Source organism: Lutjanus erythropterus, chromosome 5 (assembly GCF_056507025.1).
Source record: "Lutjanus erythropterus isolate fLutEry1 chromosome 5, fLutEry1.hap2, whole genome shotgun sequence".
NCBI lineage: Eukaryota > Metazoa > Chordata > Actinopteri > Lutjaniformes > Lutjanidae > Lutjanus > Lutjanus erythropterus.
The window spans coordinates 10,572,640-10,589,603 of record NC_139321.1 but is presented as its reverse complement, the minus strand read 5'-3'; the positions used below and the strand labels follow the sequence as shown (position 1 = coordinate 10,589,603).

The 16,964-nt window shown below is 40.4% G+C and overlaps 1 protein-coding gene across 3 annotated transcripts in view; it reads left to right on the top strand.

The window, feature by feature from the left end:
- ppp3cb (protein phosphatase 3, catalytic subunit, beta isozyme) overlaps positions 1–16,048 on the top strand; it is a 54,801-nt gene extending 38,753 nt beyond the window's left edge. For 2 of the 3 annotated variants that reach the window (XM_084718759.1, XM_084718761.1), the window contains exons 8-14: positions 305–399; positions 1,108–1,233; positions 3,111–3,188; positions 3,432–3,516; positions 5,344–5,441; positions 7,277–7,324; positions 13,582–16,048. In XM_084718759.1, the coding sequence (XP_084574885.1) occupies positions 305–399; positions 1,108–1,233; positions 3,111–3,188; positions 3,432–3,516; positions 5,344–5,441; positions 7,277–7,324; positions 13,582–13,760 (709 nt within the window). In that variant the 3' untranslated portion in view covers positions 13,761–16,048. The remainder of the gene's footprint in view (positions 1–304; positions 400–1,107; positions 1,234–3,110; positions 3,189–3,431; positions 3,517–5,343; positions 5,442–7,276; positions 7,325–13,581) is intronic. The other variant, XM_084718762.1, reaches the window with a different exon arrangement.
- The last annotated feature ends 916 nt before the right edge of the window (positions 16,049–16,964 follow it).

The following is a 16,964-nucleotide window of genomic DNA, read 5'->3' as shown; positions in this document are numbered from 1 at the left end:
AGACTTGTGTTATAACGTCTAAGTCACTACATCTGGGCCCAAGTATCTCAGTGTGCTGGCAGCTTCACTCAGTACCCCGCTCAGTGACACTCTGTCATTTTGCCCACACAGATTCCTTCCTCATTTGTTTTTAAATGCGTGGCTGTCTCGCCTTCAACCAGTCTCTGTCTGGTTTAAAGACCTCTGAAAGCAAATCCTCAGTTTTTTTTTTTCCTCCACATCGTGTTTTTTTCTTTCTTCCTTTAATTTATTTATTTGAGTCGCTGTAACGTGGGTGGCTTGTTTGTCTCTTTCCTTTCCTCAGGTATCGTATGTACAGGAAGAGTCAGACTACAGGTTTCCCCTCACTCATCACCATCTTCTCTGCTCCAAACTACCTGGATGTCTACAACAACAAAGGTCTGACACACAAAAGCACAAACACACACACACACACAGGTATACACAGCTTGAGTGTGAGCACTGCGGTGCAATTATTTTAAGACTGAACAGGATGTTTTTCTTCATCCAAGACTGAACAGGAGCAAACACTAACATCTGTTAGATAACATGTGATTGATATAGATAGATATAGAAGAACTTTTTTAAATGTTCTTCTATACACCTTCTTCTTACACCTTGGTTCTACCTGGCATGTCTCATCTGCAGCGCCATTTTGATCCACACGGCTTCATGCTCCACCAGGAGAGTTTTAGCTCCCTAGTTTTGTTGACTTGCTCAGATGTGGTTGATTTGGTAATTTTTTCTTTATTTTTTTTATGCTACATAGTTAAATGTTTTTTCCCTTTTGTCAGTTTTTATGATCGGAAGTCTGCATAAATTGGCCGGGCTCTCTTTGCTGTTCCTGTGTGTGACTTCCTGCTCGGCGTGATCTGCTCTGTGCAGCCTGACGTGGCTCTCTGAGCATATTCTCCACCGAGCAGAACCGAGAGCAGGTTCTGGTAGAATCACAAGCATTGTGTAGAATAACTGCAGTCAGTTCTGTCGTCAGCGTCACAGCCGTGCCTGGTGGAACCAAGCAGTTATAACTGTATGTACAACATGATGTTTGATGATCTAATATCTGAAAAGGCTGACATGTTCGTATGTGTGTGTGTCTACAAACAGCGGCGGTGCTGAAGTACGAGAACAATGTGATGAACATCCGTCAGTTCAACTGCTCTCCTCACCCCTACTGGCTGCCCAACTTCATGGACGTCTTCACCTGGTCGCTGCCGTTCGTGGGAGAAAAGGGTATCACATGCACACACCTATATCCTTTTTCAGAATCACATTCACAACACTGCAATCAAAAGATCTTAAGATCAGGTTCACTGATGTTGTAATAATCAATATTCCAGTCCTAAACTGCGAATCAACATAAAGCAGTGGTTCTCAAACTTTTTCAGATATTCCCCACTTCAGACACCAAAAAAGTTCACTATATTTTATCAATCACTCACAATGTTCGGTGGTCAAACAAATTTTTAAAAGTTTAATTTTAGTTAAATAAAGATCAGAACAATAGAATCAGCAAACTATTGCATATAACTCAACATAAATCATATTCAGTCAACTTAGTATCACTCCGTATTTTTCCCCTGGTCCCAACTGTAGTGGCTCTATGCCCCAGCAGTGGGGCCCGCTCCATAGTTTGAGAACCACAGTGCAAAGACATGTTAAAACTGACTCTAAGCTTGGATCACCTGGCTGTAACGGGGCTCCAGGATTGGGCGCTGATGTAATTTTTGTGAAACATTTCTGATTGGTCAGATTGGTGTTATGTGAAACAGAAAAAAGAGTCACAAAAGACGAAACAGATAAGTTGCTTTAAAATTGCATTTGGAGGCATAAATCTCATATAAATTAGAGGAGCTGTGGATGGTTGGATCATGACAGATATATTACAATAAATTAAAAAGACCAGTGTGTCAGATTTAGTGGCATCTAGCAGTGAGCTTGAGTTTGTAGGAGACCCGACGGTGGCCGTAAAACTCTCGTAAAATGTACGGCTACTGCAGAAAGATGGCCATAGGGGAGGACCTACACCCTCTGTAGATAAAAACAGCTCATTCAACACAACAGTTCTTATTTTCAGTTGATAGTGCACTAATAAAAACATACTTACTAATGTTTCTGCAATATTCTGCAGATCTATCTAATAGAGCCCCCTTAAATCGTACACACTGAACCTTAAAGACAAAGAAGTCTGATGCAAAAATCATCTTTGTTATATCACTGCAAATACTGATTTTGTTGTTCATGTTCGCATTTGGTAAAGAGTTGAATAACTCAATGTATTCTTTTAAAAAGGCAGATAAACCAATCAGCAAACACAATTAAAGTAAAAACAGTACGAAGGTTAATCTCTATAAATGTCTTAGTTTTAAGGAAGATCCTTTTTATGTACTTTATTTGGTTCTAGTGGCACTTAATATTCTCTAAAAATAGCAATGATATCAGCTTAAAAAGGTGTACAACCCCTACTTACAGGATTAGGGACTTGTGGGTAACCAGAGTTTAGTCAGATTTGAGGCATTTTATGCCTTTATTGGACAGCAACAGTGGAGAGATGACAGGAAGCGAGAAGGGAGAGGGAGAGAGAGGGTTAGGGAGTGACATGCACCAGGCGTCCCCAGCTGGGCGTGAACCAGAGGTGCTGCTCCTCATGATCTCATCGCCTAGACCAGTAATTCCCAACCATTTTTCCTTGGAGACCCCTTTTCTTGTACCTAAGGAGAGCTGAGTGATTCATTCCAAAGCTTTAAATAGAACCAATTAGAATCAGTTAAATAAAACTTTTGGTAAATATCTCTTTTCTAGTATGAGCTTAACATTTTGCTTTTAACAACTCAACAGAGTAGCTTATCCACACTCATCCTTACCAAAAGAACAATAATGATTCATTATTACAGAGCTGAGCCTTGCTAAGTAGTCGCCATTTTTAATAGAGGACAAAGACATTTATCTTTTTAAACAGTTTTATAAACACGCTTTTGTATAAATTGTGATTTCGGTTAATATTTGACACTCTCGGAGGGTCCGGGCCCCAGATTGCGAACCAGTGGCCTAGACCGCCAGGGTGGCCCGGATGTTAAGTGTGTGCGTGTCTGTGTCTGTGTGTCCTGCAGTGACCGAGATGCTGGTCAACGTCCTGAGTATCTGCTCCGACGACGAACTCATGAACGACGGAGAGGAGATCTATGATGGTAAGAAACACTCAACACTCACATCACATCAGACGCTGCTATAGCAGGAAAAAATAAACAATTGCTGTAGATTTCAGCAGGTACAAACGTATTGTGATAATTAGCAGCAAAGGGCTGCAGGCGAGCCGCTGCAGAAGACTCCCAGCCTCAGTGAACGGGGCGAATGTTCCACTGACTGAGCTACCAGGTCACTTGGCAATTATTTCCTATGATATCACAAGTCTGTGTTTGACTCTGTTACAGCCAGTGCAGCAGCGGCCAGGAAAGAAGTGATCAAAAACAAGATTCGAGCCATTGGGAAGATGGCGAAAATGTTCTCTGTTCTACGGTGGGTTGAGTTCTGGTTCTACGTACCGCACACATACAGTCAAGGGCGTCAGATTCATTTCAAAAACTATATATGTCCCCTTTGATTGGATTAAAATACTCTTCTGGCTTTATGTTTGCCTGCTTTATTTTACTTTTATGTCTTAGAGTAGATGGGAACGATTAAAACGTCTTTTTACTGTGAGTGTTATGACCATGGGTGCAGGGCAGGAAAATTTTTATTTAATTATCTATGTTTTAATCTTTTAATTTAATTAACAGCTGAAAGCGCAATATACAGCCTTCAATTATGGTAAATGAAGCTGCTTTTTTAATTGAAAGTTATTTTTATTGCACTATTATATATATTAAACCTCTGCGTCTATATGACATAAATAAACTAACAAGACAGTCTGCAAGAAGATTGGCTATTTCTATATTCTTAATGCCTGCCAGCGGATCTGATTCTTCTTGAAATCAGATGAAATTAAACTGTTTTTACATTTTATTTAAAATATTTATATTTTTGACGTTATACTGTGTAGTTATTGTGGTGGAAGCACTACATTTGTCCAGCAAGACCTCCAAAGTCAACAAAATATTAAAGTTCCTTGTAGCAGCTTTAAAAAATATATTTTTTTCATTGCATTCTGTTCTATCAGCAGTGAGAGACAAATAAACACACTCACAGGACAACTGTTTACTGCACACTGTCATTAGAAACTGATAATTAGCCTGATAGCTACTGTCAGTGGGCTAATCAACACAGATATTATAAAATCATTAATAAAAACCAATAGCAAACAGTGGTCAGTGCTAGACAGCCGTACTTTAGCATACTTCATGTTCTGTTGTCATGACAACACATTAAAAACACGCATATTAACAGTTTGAATTACACTGAAGGTCCCTGCACTCTCAACACTGTCCCAAACCATCCTGTCAAGAAATAAGACGTATTGTAATTCCTTAATGTGTCCATAAAAACACAAGAAACACAAGATAAAAGGCATCATGTTGACAGTTTCTCTGTCAGTTTGGCATCACTGAAGTCCATAAAGATAAACTGTATTTTGATTGACAAACTTTGTATTTTGTCGCCTCAACTCTACCAGCCCCTGTTGATTAGCTGCACTATTTTAGTCAGAGAGGACCGTGGGAATGAGAGGCCAGAGGTTCAGAAATTAAAATTTCCTCTCACTAAAATAAACACAGACTCATAACACTGTTAATTCACCATCTATCATGTGTTTGCATGACGGATTTTGATCAACTTTTTTGGCCATTACCCAAGTAACTTTTCCGTTAGTTGAATTCCTGTTTGGTGCTCAAGACAGCGCACTTACCTTCAGATAATGTTTGATTTTATGAGCACATCAGGACCAGAAAAAAAAGGACTTAAGACAGCTTGGAGATTTATGACAACCTTACAGATGACTGATTGCACAACATTTTGTCTTTTGTGATTTATTTAATTTTTATTACTGTGGTAGCAAAGATTCAGCCTTAGCGTTGCTCAAAAAAAAAAAAAGTCAAGTTGTAAGATCAAATAGAGTGAATGCAAAAGCACGTTTGTGCCCCCAAGTCTAATAGTTTTCCTATAAATTCTGCATTTCCTTAAATTTCTGCAGAAATTAATCAGCAGTCACCAGATTGTTACTTTTAGTGTTTTAACCCACAAGCATGTTTTTGTGTTTGCAGGTGCACAGTGGGGGGGAAGTGTGTAATTCTCTGAAATTTCTGTCTTCATCACCTGCTGTCTCTTTTTATCCACACACACCTGTTACATACACACACATACATACGCGCACGCACACACACACACACACACTGTCTGTCTGTCTCTCAGGGAGGAGAGTGAGAACGTGTTGACCCTGAAGGGACTGACCCCTACAGGCATGCTGCCCAGCGGAGTGTTGTCTGGGGGCAAACAGACCCTGCAGAGCGGTGAGTGTTTTGCACACAAACACACTCTCAAACTGAACCCTGGACACACCTTCAAAGACGGAGAAGTTAAACACACACAGAGTTCACACGGAGACAGTTTAAATATCTGCTTTGGACCATCCTCCGGTTCCTTCCTGCCCTCTCTCCTCTTCTCCTCCTCTGTTCTCCTCTCATCCTTCTGCCTCACTGACTCACTCACTCTCTCTCCACCTCACCTCACCAGCGCCGAGGATACTAACAGCCTGCTGGTTGTGCGTGTGTGTTCGAGAGTGTGAGTGCGTGAGAGAGAAAATGTCAGAGAATGACAGGAAGTAAGGGGCAGTAATGTAGAGACAGACGTTTCCAGACGGACATACAGCCAAAGTGTGTTTGTGTGTGGGCCTGTGTGAGAGAGATCTAACACCAGCTACTGCTAACACCAGGTGCCCTCTGAACGTGCCATGGTCTCAGTGCTGCTCTGAGGGCCTCACCTGACTAAAGCCTGAAACATGCCTCTGAGTCTGCAAATATGCAACCGTCATGCATACACGCTTGTATCGGCATCCGACAACACAAATTACAAGAAGCGTTAAAGGGACACTTCTGATTTGAAGTGCGGTTGTATGAGGTACTTATCCATAGTCAGTTTAAACACCTACAGTAAATGGTATTGGGCAAACCCCCAGTTAAGTGCAGCAAAGAGAAGTAACGACACGGAAGCTAAGCAATGAACTGCTGTGGACAGGGTCAGCAACAAAACCTTTAAAAAGACCTACAAAAAAAAAATCAATATCAGTGTAGATGTTACATTTAGAATGTTTTCACCGCTTCATTTTGCTGTCAGACCAACTTTTTCTAACAGGAAACTGCCATTATATAAGCCAAATATTGCTCTCTGCAAACCAACCAAACCGCATTGACGAAATCAGTAATTTAACTTCGCAGAACATGGAAGTTGCTGGTGTGCCGCTGTCTTGATCTGTAGTGTGTTGTGTTATTGTGTGACTTCAGTGAACCCGAACTAACCTTTTAAAACACCAAAGTCACACAATAATATAAACTAAGTAACTGATCGAGGCAGCGGTAGACCAGCAACTGCAGAGTAAAATTACTGATTTTGTCCATGGAGTTTGGTTGGTTTGGAGAAAGCAATATTAGGTTTATATAATGTCAATTTCCTATTGGAAAAGTCTGTCTGACAGGAAGGTAAAGCAGTGAAAATATTCTAAATCTCTTCTCTAAACTGGGGGCATGTTGACCACCACCTACTGTAGGTAACACACTGATGAAGTACCTCATACAACACCACTTCAAAAAAACAAACGTGAACTACAACAAACTATGTTGCATTTGCAAGACCGGAATTTGTACGGAAATTTTTTTTTTTCTTTTTTTTGGTAGACATTTTTGCCTTTAACTCATAATGTTCAGTTGAGATGTAGATATTTCCTGTCTATCCTGTCTAGGTTACACGTCCACCAGTGAGTCCCCTTGTCACACTTGGGCCCTATAATATTATTATCAGTAAAATTCATCACAAGTTACTCCTCGTTCGGCTTCATTTCGTGAGTGTTCTCTTTTGCGGTTCAATTGTTTTTTTCAGATTTTTTTTTTCAGTATTGGCTTATCTTTTTCAAACCAGAGTTTGTTTGACAGCATTTCCTTGTTTGCGTCCTTCAGTCGAGACATTTACACGCGATTGCTTAGGAGCATGTTTCAGCCTTCACTCCCTTCTTCTTCTCCTCCTCCTTCTTTCTTTGTACTTCATCTCTTCTCTCGGACTCTGTCATCTTCTCTCTCTTCCTGTCCTCCTTTCTTTCTCTTCTTCTCTTCTCTTCTCTTTGCCCATCCTTCAGCTACCATTGAGGCCATAGAAGCCATCGAGACAGTTAAGGACGCTGAAGGTAAAATCCCACTCATTTCACTGTGCGTGTGTGTGAGTGTGAGTGTGTGTGTGTGTGTGTGTGTGTGTGTGTGTGTGTGTGTGTATGTATGTGTGCGTGTGCAGCATGGCTGCGCTCTCAGCCACCCATGCTCATAAGGTCATAGATTTTCCTTACCCACGATGCACTGAGCTCTTCTAACCACATCAGCGCTCACAACAAAGCCTAAAACCGCCGCACGCTGAAGCCACCACATTAAAACACACAAACCATACACACACTTTTCTCTTTCCTTCTCTTGGGAAACAGAAACACCACTACACCTTCGCTCCCAACACACACACAATCATTTATTTACATCCATCACATCCACACATCACACAACTTTTTTTCTTAACCACACACACACACACACACACACAGAAGAAGAGCGGGGCTGTGGGTGGGAGTGGGTGTTGTGAAGGTTGGCAGGGTCATTCAGACCTCTTATAGTCTGCAGTGTGTTCCAGTGTTTTCTTTATATTTCATACAGTAGGTGCTGTAGTTCTGTAGAAAATCAACATGCAATCAATCTGTTTCTCCACGAGCTCCGGCAGAACTAGAGTCACCTGTGAAAATAAATTAATGTAAAGTGCTAAGGATGTGTTTGTGTTCATTTTACCAATGTATGGAATTTAATCTGTGGTAAAACTGAGCTTTTCAAGAGCTTTCGACCACATCCCATGGCCTTCTTCAGCAAATGGTCACATGACATTAGTGCAGAATTTCAGTCACATGAAAACAGGTGATGTGCTCTAGAGTTGCACCATATGTTAAAATTTTCTAAGCAGAGTTGCCTATACCACACACGCTACGTCTGTTTAAAGTTAAAAATATAAAAAAATATATAAGGTAAGGTAGTTTAAAGTATGTAAATTAGTAACATAAGAAGTGTTCTGTGAGGTGTAGTGGACAAAGAAGACAAACACAAGGAGAAACCTAATCGAAACACCAAACTGTGTGCCCAGGATGTGAAAGAGAGACTGACTGAATCCAGCACCTTATTTAGCTGAAGAGCAGGACACTTCCTGCTTTCCTCTTAAAGAGAAATCAAGAGGAAGAGCCCACAAAATGGCAAGAAAGGAAATATTCTCACTCCTGTTTTCCATATTAACAGAAAAAATACAAACGGACACCTCCTAAATAAAAGTTTCACGGAAGTAAGACAAACTTTATTGTAAAACACAGTTCATTCAAACTTGACAGAAATAAAATAACGTTAAAACTCATCAAAACTGTCTTGATTAGTCCTGATTTGGTCAAAATAAATCCTTAATTTACTGTGTTGGGTGTGAAAATATTCTGGCTCTCACTCGTTCTCAGGCTCAGTGGGTGTGTACTGTGCCTCTGAATGAGAGTCTGTTGCAGAGCAGCGACTCTCACTTGTTTCTCTGAGGCTGACAATTGAATTAATAAAGTTCAATGATAAAAATCACCCCCTGAAATAACAATAACCAATGGACTATTCATCCGAGCGCCCAACCCCACTACACAAGGTTCTGTCCTGTTCTATCATTTGCTGAAGAAGATATGGTTGAAACCTTCGTGAAAAGCTACGTAAGTTAAATTTGAGTTTAAAGAATGTTACCATAGATACTATACATTAAAGTTAAGAACAAATTTCCAAATTTAGAAGAGAAAGGAGATAAATTTGGCACATTTAATTCACATTTCATATTTGAAAAGACAATCAAAACACGACTGAACAGAACAGGTCGCCAGGTTCTTCTGTGCTACTGAACAGATTGTGGTCATGGTATTTGTGTTTAGTGTATTATATTCTGTGTACACGGGCGTAGTTATTACTCTGCACGCTTTAGTTAACTGTAGTATTTTGTGTTTGTACCTTTAGTGCTGTCTTTGGTTTATCTGAACTACAGTCCATAATTTGTTGAAGCAAATAAATTATGGGTATCTCTTGTGTTCAGTTTTTTTTTTTTTTTTTTTTTTTTTTTTTCCGTTCTGTAATATGAGTTGTAGCTGGGTGTTAGACGTCCGCTGTGCAACACAGTGGCATATTTGTGAGTAGCTGCATGTGCGCAAAGGTAATACGACAGTAGCCGTTGTTCAAAAGTGGCAGCGAGCTCTCCAGACAGACCTCCTCCTCATCGGTGCAGGAGCATCTGTCCACACAGAGACGCAATCAGCTCATCTCAAGGTTTTTCCTCATTTTGGTGAAATTAATTTTGATGTCAAGTGGTGGCCCTAATCTTTATCTCTATTCGATTTTACCTTCCTTAGAGTCTAATTTAAAGGGGCACTCCAGCAGTCTATTACTGCCCTTCCATAAAATGGGGGACTGATAAATGGTTGAAACCAGAGGTGGGGACTCTTAATGACTTTAGACTTGACTTGACAAACTCAAAAAAGCTTTAAGTCAATTTAGGCTTTACAACTGGCTTTACTACACTGACTTGTGACTTCACTTCACTTTTAACTTGATGCCAGATGGGAAAAAAATGTGACAAAATATCATTTCTTTTGTGTTAAAAAAAAAAACTAAGCTACGGTCAACAAAAAAAATTATTTGCAGGATGCAAAACAAAAATTACAGATAGAGATGCAATAACTTCCAACATGATTTGACATTTGAAGTTGTACAAAGGTAAGTGAAGGCTCTGTTGTTAAAATGATTTTACATTATGAGAAGAGCGTATGAGGACTTGTTTAGGACTCGGACTTCACAACTTTTGACTTGACATTTTTTACATGGTGCTTAACTTGGGCCGCGCCTTTCTTGACTTTGGGCTTGAGTGCAAAGACTTGAGACCAACTTGTGACTGGATACTACATTTCCCATGATACAACCAATAGCATTTTGTTGTTAAACCTCCCTGCTTAGTTTTTCATTGTTTATTTCTGTTAAAGGAACAGCTCAACATTTTGCGTGTTGTTTGTTTAATCTGTACACAAATGTTAAAACAACAAATTCGGATTTTAGTGGAAGTCACTTTACCAAAGCAATAGTTCCAGCATCTAACGTCATAAAACCTCAGCTCTGTTTTGTGTGGATCAAACAAGCGTGATATAATGTGTTAGTTTATGAGCTTCAGAGGTGTTTTTTTTTTTTTTGATGGTGACAGGCTAGCTATCTTTTCATCTAATTCTATGCAAATAAGTGTAGTTCCCAAAATGTTGAACTGTTCCTTTAAACATCTGTGGTGTCCAAGCCCAAGCCAAGATAAACTCAGTGACATAATTCCCATGACTAGTAAACTCACTTGCAAATGAAGAATCGGTGGAGTGCCCCTTTAAGAAATCAATTCTAGTGCACCAGTGCATTATTCCTTTAACACAGAGGATATGGGGAATTGACCCTTTGCTAAGCCCTGCCCTCCTTAGTTACTGTTGCTAAGTCTGCCAAACCTTCCATTCCTGCACAGCATTAGTGCTGTTTACAGTGATAACGGTGGCAAATATAACATCGAAATTGGGGGTAATTGTTGAAACATGAGGTCTTTGAATCCTTAGAGATGTAAACAAAAGCAGCTTCTCATTTCTAGCTGACGACGGTGGATTTTGTCGGCTAAAATAGTAACTCAGATGCAGATTTTAGCTTTAGTGTAGCTGGCTGATGTAAGCTAGTGCTAACCCCTTGATTTGACTGAAAAGTCTGTTTTAATGTTAATATCTGGCATGTTTTAAAACAAGTACTCTGTGAAAGAGTAAATGTAAAGTTACCTGACAGCTGTGCACATGGTAAAATGTAAATGCTAAAAGACTGAGGCTAAAGCTAGCTTACATCTCAGCAAACATTGATCAGATGGTGGAATACGGTAGGTATATCCACATGATGACAGAAATACACTCATTAACATGGGGAAAGGAAACGCAGGGACTATGTTAGTGCAGCGGGCTTAGAGACAGGTCACTCAGCCAGACCAGCCAGACCGCGATCGCAGAAGATAGCCAAGATAGGAGCTAAGCTAACTCGGCCTAGACCTGAGACAGCAAGCCAGAGTGAGATGCATTGTTGTTGACCCACTTTGATTCCGCACCAGCCCAAATCCTCCTTCTCAAAGCCCCACATAATAAACGCAGATGCAAGGGTATCTAACAAGTTTGGCTGGAGGTAAAGTTACTGCAGGTAGTAAGCTAGTCTCAGTTAGCCAGACATGCTAACATTTGCAGCTTATGTTAGAGCAGTTTAATACATTCACTACACGTGTTCTTGTGTTTCATGTTTGTGAGAGACTACAGAAAAGACATCACTGTCCAGACTAATAAAAAGCCAAATATCGCTCTTCTCTGAGCATCAACATGTAGGGAAGTGGAAAGCTTGTCGGCTCTAGTTACGGTTGCTAAGCCATGATTGGACTGTTGCTGTTGGAGGTGGGGCTTAGCGAAGGGTCAATTGTGACAAAGTTCATTATCAATTAAAAAAAATAAATTAAAAAAGGATGAATTTGCTAAAATCTAACCAAACTTTAAATATGTCCGACTTAGACATTCACCCCAAAAGAAGAAACCTGAGAGAATCTGAAACTTGACTTTTTCCCTTAGCCTTGATGGTTTTATGGGGAAGTGGTAAACTCCAATAAAAAATAGCTTCAAACAAACGGCTGACTGTCAGAAAGTCTTCACAGAGGGAACACGTGTTTTGCAGTAAGGACTTATGAACGACCGCTTCTGTGCAGCTGTGCTTTGTTCCATACTCTGTGTCTCATAACGGCTTATCTACCGTACCAGGTGTCTCAGACTACTGAGCTAGGATCAATGGCCAGGTCGCACTGACTGTTACACTCACTGTGAGCCACGAGGTCAAACTAATCCTAGTTCAGCACTCAGACAAGATGAACACTGGCAGATGTGTGTGGATATTGGTGTAAGAACTGGGGATGTCACGATACCAGAAGTTTAATAGTCGATACCAGTACCAGTGACTTTCCTTGATTCTCAAAACCCGATTTGATACCACAGTAAAAAAAAACAACAAAAAAAAAGATATAATAAAATTCAGCCATTGTTATTTTTCTTTGCCACCTGAAATATCATGCTATAAGACGCCTTTTGGATATTGTAATATAGCATAAGTGTTGTCTTTTCTGGTTTTCAAGGCTGCATTACAGTAAAATGAACTTTTCTAGCTGTTCTATAATTAGTCTTTACCCACTTAGTCATTATATTCATATTGCTGGTGATTATTAATCAAAAATCTCATTGCGTTAACATTTTGTGGAAGAACCAGTAGTCATCTTGACAGCACTGTTGCAATATCAATAAAGGTATTTCGTCGAAAATATTGTGATATTAGATCCTGACCATATATTGGGCGATATGGGCACCCAACAGTTACAGATATTTTAATCTACAGAAATGCAACATATTCTGTAAGATCATCAATATTTGGGAATTTTCAGTATGTTATTTTTTAGAGAAAATGTGTATATATATCAGATCTATATTGTATAAGGAAGCATAGCTGAAGAATATGGAGATACATTTTATAAGCCATACTGGCCTGCCCTACCTGACAGACAAAACACTAACATTATGTTTTGATGACTCCTCGTTCTTTGGCTCAGTGGGCGTGTACTGTGCCACTGAATTGCAGCCGCTCTCCTTAGAGGCACCATTTTCATACGCTTGAGAATTATTATTAAATTTATTATTAATCCTTAATGATCTGACTCTGTTTAGTGTTTTTCGTTTTGAGGAGTCGAGCCAGATCTGTCGCTGCAGCTGCACTTGTCGCTATCTTACAGTTGTTGTTCCCCTGTGATGCAAGGCCTCCTTCTTCTTCTTCTTCGTACTTTTTGGACTAAAACACTTACATGCATATATGCTGCCCCCGTCAGGTATGAAAGAATTACGGTCACATTTTCAGAATTTGAATTTTGGCATCGACTTGGTACCAAAGTATCGTTTCTCGTGACATCCCTAGTAAGAACCCTGTACATGTGCATATACGACAGATCTTGTTTATCCAAACCCAAAATGGCCTCTTCAAAATCATTCAAATGTCCTTGCTGCTGTGCTTAGATGAAAGCATTTAAAAGGTGAATTGAGTCAAACTGAATGCTCTGGAAATGTCTGCACATTCACATTTCATAAATTAATAAAACGTGGTTTGGAATTTCAATCCATTTCGGGGCTCTGAATATTTCCTCCGAAGCTCCCAGGGGTTTGGATACACAGGATTCTACTAAATGTCTTGTTAAATATTAACTCCCTGCGCATGTATGTATGTTTGTGTGTGTCTGCGCGTGTGTGTGCGTGCCTGCCTGTCTCCTCCGCAGCCATCCGAGGCTTCTCCCCGCAGCATCGGATCAGCAGTTTCGAAGAGGCCAAAGGTCTGGACCGGATCAACGAGAGGATGCCTCCGCGACGCGACGCCGTCAACAGCGTGGGCCTGTCGATGGGCCGCATGAACATGGGAGAGCCCAATGGGACCGACAGCAACAGCAATATACAGTGATGGACATCCACTCCCACATGACCAGACACATACCTGCAGTTACAACTCTGATATGGTACCATATTTATAGATTCGTGTACATAGGCATATATACACAAGAAACATGCATCACACACACATACACAGTATTTCACACACATAATAGGCTACACACACACATGCAATCACACACACACATGATTACCTACCCCTCTCCCGTTGCCCTCAGCTGTATGTAAAGGCATGAGCGTACCTGGACTTTACCACCAAAGGCTGAGTGTCTTCACTGAACTGATCGGCCCTATTTAGAGAACTACAACTCCCATGTACCTGCACAACAACAGGAAAGAAACTACAAAAAACTCTCCCCATGCAAACCAGGAGGAGCTGCTGTTCACCGTGCGTGTTGGGGATCACCAGTTGGTTGACAGTGTCAGCATGACGTGGCTGTGTCGGTGGTGTGTGTCGTGGGGGGTGGGGGGTCGAGTTTTTGCAGAGGGGGGGTTGGTCGGGGGTTGTCGATCAGGGGGTGGTGGGGCATTAAAGATACGTATGCTTCTTTTTCCTGTTTGCATCCCAAAAAAACAGGGAAGTGGAACCAAACTTGCGATTGGTTGATTTTCTAGGGTTGTGGATATGCCTGCCTGCGTGCGTGCACATGCTTCAACATGTAAATGTCCGTGCGGTTATATTTGAAAATGTGTTTTCGTTTGCGTACACGAGTGGATCTCGCCATAAGCCAGGCAACAGCGAGAAAATTTTACGACATGTGGAGATAATCTGAGCTGCAGTCTAATCTGAGCCCTCGCTGTCCTTCCTTTTCTTCTCGGGAGGAGATTCCCGTTTGCTTTTGTAGCACTACACTACTGCACCCATCCTCTGCTCGGAAGTCAAGTGGAGGATCGCCCCGCCCCCCAAAAAAACTGTGGTCCCATGCCATTTAGCTCTTGGGAAAGGCTTGAACTGGGCCAGATTTGAAGTGTTTCTCCCTACCTGTTGCGTGTAAATAGGTTACATAGAGAGGTTTTATTGCACATCTGATACATATGTTCACACGATGCAAGATGCAGTATAGCGGACGTAGGATGCTTTATGTTTGCGAGGGAGCCGGGGGGGGTGGGAGTTGAAATGTGAAGTCATCCTCTATTCATTCTCTTTCTACATCCTCCTTTTCCTCCCGTCTGCTACCAAACAGCAGTGACGGCCGGGAATCTCCGGCCTAAAGAGCAGGAAACGATATTTCACAGAGGAAACAGACTCTTCTGGTTACGGCAGCAGCCAAGACACCAAGAAGAAGTCAGAAGAAAAAGGTCTTTGTAAAGCATTTATATTAACGCATCAGTGCATGCAGAGTTAAGTTCTTTGATAATAATGTGAAGATTATATTTGTGCTCTGTGTTTCACTATGGTAGGAACTTTTTTTCTTTTTGTTTTTCTGGCTAATATAAATGAACTGAGGAATAATGAATAATTTATTTTGTACATAATGTTAATTTTATTTATTTTTTGTATTCATTTTGTGTTATATTTTGTTTTTTGTTTTTTTTTCATTTTTTCTTTCTTTTATTTTCTCTCTTTTTTTTCACAACCTGTGTTTCTGGTTTTCTTTTTCGACGCTGTACAGAATGACGGTACGCTTCTATTCAAAGTGTCAAGTCCACGTTCTCTCCTCTCTTCTTTGTCGATGTACAGGAGTTGTTTTTAATGATAAATATGAATAACGATAAACAAATATTAAACTAGCATTGATGAATGACCATACTATATACAGAGGCACAGGCATTCAGGCAGCCAAAAGCATGATTGCATGGTTAAAATTTGCGCTGTTCAAAGCAAAAAGCAGCAAAGACACATTTTAACAGAAGAGCCGGTGTGTTGCCGTCACAATTTAAAGGAAAAAAGTGTACTCTCTCTCTGATCATAATTCTTGATGATTCCTCTTGTTATTTGATGATATTTATGATTCTATGATTATTATGATTCTATTTATTATGGACATTATTCTTAATATTTAAGCTCTCTCTCTCTGCTGGTTGCTCTTCATGTTGCGTTGCTCCTTGGTTGATCTTGTTGTGCTTCTTTGGGAGAGGTGAACCCCCCTGGGAGACCCTGTGCCATAGAAATTGTGCCACGGTTCTTACTTTCTTTCTCTCTTTCTCTCTCTCTGTTTCTCAGTCTCTCTCTCTCTCTCTCTCTCTCTCTCTCTCTCTCCTCTCTTTCTGTTTTGACTCCCCAGTCACTAACACTGTAAGCATGCCCCATGGGACGATCCACTTTTTTACTCTTGAATAAAATATGCATGAACCTTTGGTATGGATACTGAGCATTTATTCCCTGAACACTGAGCACACACACACACACTCACACTCACACACACACACTCACACACAAACCACAATAGAAAAGAACCACCCTCATGATACCGAGGAAAGCTTCTTCAAAGCCAGTCGAACTGACTGGACCTGTTACGCTGTTACCAAATAACAGAGGAACACGCTTATATAACCTGAATGATTCAGATCACACTCACTCTGAATCAATGTGAGGGATGTGCCCCTGTTCAAACTGACAGTAAGAGGTATTAGACACGGAAGACATGCAGTATGTAAATAGATTTAAACCTTTTTAAAGTTGCAGCAAGTCAGTGGCTGCTCACTTCTTTTGCCTGTGATTTCTTAATATGAATCTCTTTTGATCATACTTTATTTTACACTAATAAGCTATAACAACCTGTACCAAAAAAAAGTATAAAAGTTGGATCAAATTAGTTTAAAGTGTGGTGGAAAATCTGAAAATGAAGACAGGCACGAAGACCAAGATTGTCTTTGTGGTGTTTTAATAGAGCTTTGCAAAGGATCAGTACACAGTCACACAGAAAATGTAAAAGGAACTGATAATGAGTCAAGAATGTAAATCTGTCTTATAGGGTTAGGAGATGAAGGAGGTTGGGTCAGGATGGACCTGAAGTGCTTATCGGGAGAGTCAGGATGTGATTGTGTTATCAGAAGTTGTTCTTCCAAAGGGAGAACAGCTGTGTGTTCAAGGACGAGTAACCAGTTAGTGCCTGACAGAACATGAGAAATGACTATGAGGAACAACAGTATAATTTTCCCACTACAAAAGTTAGAGATAATATGTTTTTTATTAGACGGTATTAGACTTTAGCAGAGGGTAATTAGGGACACATTACTGCAGAACTGTACTGTAAACTAAAGTGAAATCACA